Source organism: Camelus bactrianus, chromosome 4 (genome assembly GCF_048773025.1).
Source record: "Camelus bactrianus isolate YW-2024 breed Bactrian camel chromosome 4, ASM4877302v1, whole genome shotgun sequence".
Classification (NCBI taxonomy): domain Eukaryota; kingdom Metazoa; phylum Chordata; class Mammalia; order Artiodactyla; family Camelidae; genus Camelus; species Camelus bactrianus.
This window is the reverse complement of record NC_133542.1, coordinates 15,582,549-15,585,764: the sequence shown is the minus strand read 5'-3', so window position 1 is coordinate 15,585,764 and position 3,216 is coordinate 15,582,549. Positions and strand designations below refer to the sequence as shown.

General features: G+C 39.4%; 1 protein-coding gene across 1 annotated transcript; it reads right to left on the bottom strand.

Moving 5' to 3' along the window:
• Window positions 1-523: 523 nt before the first annotated feature.
• On the bottom strand, window positions 524-2,958 carry IZUMO3 (IZUMO family member 3). The gene is made up of 7 exons (XM_010957905.3): window positions 2,727-2,958; window positions 2,515-2,589; window positions 2,277-2,366; window positions 2,044-2,061; window positions 1,511-1,591; window positions 1,008-1,098; window positions 524-686 (listed from the first exon to the last, which is right to left on the bottom strand). Exons 1-7 carry the CDS (start codon window positions 2,956-2,958, stop codon window positions 524-526), a joined length of 750 nt encoding a protein of 249 aa, XP_010956207.1.
• Window positions 2,959-3,216: the final 258 nt, after the last annotated feature.

Below are 3,216 nucleotides of genomic sequence, written 5' to 3'. Positions count from 1 at the left end.
TATACACATAAAAAGTGCTCAATAAGAGCAACTAGTCTCAGACATTGATATCCAACTCAACTACAGAGCATAGATTTGGGGAAAAATTATTGGGATAAATCTCAGCTCAGGAGTAATATTTTGGACTGTGTGTGTGGTATCATGATGAAGATTAAATGATATATATTGTCAAAGAAAGTTGTCCACATTGAACCTAATAATAAGTATGGAACTAGTAACAAAATGAAAAGATGGGAATAAAAGCAACCGTAGAAATTTAAGTTATCCTCATTACAGACATTAATGAGAGTTACCAACCAGGCATTCTTTATTATCATGCAGCATGTAACCTTTTATGTGCATTGCAACATACCAGCATTGCTTTCTGTACAACTTCAAGTAAATTCTTTGCTTCCATTACCTTAGGATGTCAGTAAGGATCTTTACTTGGGAAAATCTAACTTCAATTTTAGAACACTACGACTTCATGACTGCAGAAGAGCTTAACTCCTGGTTTTCTACTCTGAACCAACACTTAAGAGAATTATGAACTCCTGGATGTGTCTCTGTATTTATTGTCTGATTCCAATTTTTTCTCCCTCTCATTTATTCTCCCCATTAACTCTTCAAGTTTCTTCTCCAAATATTTCTTTAATGACCTTCTTATTGCCTTCATTTTCCTCCGATGAGAGATACAAAAATGGAATCTAGAGTAAAGAAATAAGATAATCCCAACTTCACCATTAGTAGTCCAACACTTTAAAAAAATTGTAATAATTGTTTTTTTCTTCCCTTTCTGAATTCCTCTACAAAAGTTTTTCTCATACTTCATCACGCCTCCTGTGTTGCCTATATTCCAACTTTTGTCCTGTCAAACTTACATCCCTTTCATTCCTGTTAGTATCATATCCCAAATCTTAAAATGACTTATTTCCCCTTATTTCTATTGGAAGGAGGGGGAAGATTGGCCAGTCTCTTTGCCAAAGGAATACTTCATCCACTATTTGTTTGGAAGGAGGAAAACTCACAGTAACAAAGCACCTCCCAGTATTACACCTTCTGCTAGCAATATCAGAAATAGTGCAATCTCTCGATTCTCAGCCTTCCTCGGATCCTCTTCTGGAAGAAGAAAGGGGGAAAAAGAAAGTGAGTTTTGGAGAAAACTATTAACTTGAGAACTTTATCCATAATAGAAGACTATTTTTAACCGTAAAAATTGCACTGTTCACCACTTACAGCACTATTCCCTGGTTACATATTACTCTTAAACTGCTAGGCTCTATGAAACTTTTTCCCCTTTTGCTTCTAGCCTAATTTCTCCACTTTTAGTACAGTCTTTTCATTTCTAAGTGCTTCAGTTATCCATGCTCAGTAATTTATACTGGTACAAATTTTGTCCATCATCTTAGCTTTTATTTGTACCATTAGTATGACCTGCATAGAAGGTGCTCAACAAATATTTGTTGATTGAATCAGTGAAGCGCTCTGTGATCCCTGGCCTTTAAAAATGCCACACCACAATCTTTGTTACCTGCACAATACTCTCCTTTGAAGCACCGGGTGGTGATGCGAAGACAAGTCCAACAATCCAGGATAGGACCTTCAGTCACGACTGATAAAGAGAAGAAAAATAGTTGGAAGGGGGCTGTGACATGGTGTTTCCTTATGTCAGACATCAAGTACAAATTAGATCTCAGGCATCTCCATTGGTTACACTGCTGTGAATTTCTTCTTCCCATAGCCATCAATTTTCTTGGTGGACCAAAACCTCATATAATTTAAGTCAGATCTCTGGGAAGAAGTGAGGAAAATGATGCCTCAGCTTATACTGGTGCTGTGGGTTATAAACTATACAACAGAAGGCCTCTGAGTACGTCAACAGTCTGTGGGGTATCTGAGATTTCATACATTTTGTTGTTAGATATCTTTGACATTCCCCATTTTAGCCAAAGCTCTAGGAGTTGCATTCTCAGTATGACAAGTAGAAGAGAGAGAGTCATACAGAGCAAAGGAGGTGGGAAAATATGTGCTAACACATCAGTGCATCACATATACTGTACTTACCACAATCTTCAGAACAAGCTAAAAGAGAATCAGAAAGATCTAATGAGCTTAGAATCAACTTAGATTTTGCCATATTTTATGCCAGTAGCATTTATTTGGCTACCCATTAAGTTATAGCCACCCCTCCACCTTTTCTAAATCACTCTAATATGAAACCACATTCCTCCTTTCATCCTTCATTTCCTGTTCCTTTCACATAATTTCAGTGTTGTTAGGTAGACATCTTATATTACCAACTTCAGAGAAGTTCTTTAACATTTCTTCCAGCTTGGATTCCAGGGTTTGGCGGACTTCGAGAAGCTTGCCCTGAAGGATAAAGGCACCTAAGAAGGGATGGAAGGGACATCAGAAAATAGGGATAGCCTTTCTCTTCATAATTTAATCCTGAGTATGTTGCTGTTTTTCCCCCAGTGGATTTTTCTCTTACTTGCTTGGGCAAGGGAATCTTATAACACTGAAATGGTACCTCACCTTTCCATGGTTCATTGCCCAGTTTATAAAGTTCATTCTTCAGCCATGTTCTCAAATTGACAACCTTTTGAACAGCTAGACAGAAAGGATAAAGGTACATGTAGGAGAATAATTACATCTCTGGAGGAAATTTTGTGGACCCAGGTGCTCTCTTTCCTCCTTTCCTTCTCCCTTTAATCCTCCAAACTCTCAGGGAGTTCAGCTTCCCTCACCCAGCACTCGAAGCATCTTGTCCCTGTGGGAGACCTTGAAGCTTAAACGGATCATCTCCTTAATCTGACGTTCAAGAAGATGAGCTTGGCCAGGGACTTCTGAGGGTACTAGCTTTACCAGCAAGGACTTAATATCCTCTATGAATTTGGGGTCACATTCCAAGCAGCCTTTGACTCCATGAAAGGCTGCCAGACACAGGGGCAGGAGCAGGAGCAACCACAGATCTCCCATTTCCTTGCCCCAACAGCAGGTTGTCCTGGTAACTAGTTCGCCTAATTCCCTTTCCTTCAAAAATCCAGGAATGAGAGCCTTATCCTGGATGGTCTGACTCCACCTTCCCCTCTGTTTTTGTCCCACTTCTAGGCAATCTCATTTCCGTAAGGATCTTCAGTTGTTTTCTGACTTTTATCCTTCATTCCAGAGAGAGGGAACTGCCAGCTGGGGAGCAGATACCTGAGTTCTGAGTATAGAACACAAGAGAGAGAGGGA

Bases quoted from the DNA above. Each gene is read 5' to 3' on its own strand.
- IZUMO3 (XM_010957905.3), bottom strand. From the start codon at position 2,958: ATGGGAGATCTGTGGTTGCTCCTGCTCCTGCCCCTGTGTCTGGCAGCC. The intron at 2,590-2,726 runs GTGAGGGAAGCT...CTTTCTGTCTAG, and splicing joins CAAGATGCTTCGAGTGCTGG to CTGTTCAAAAGGTTGTCAAT. The intron at 1,099-1,510 runs GTAACAAAGATT...TTCTTCTTCCAG, and splicing joins CAAAGGAGAGTATTGTGCAG to AAGAGGATCCGAGGAAGGCT.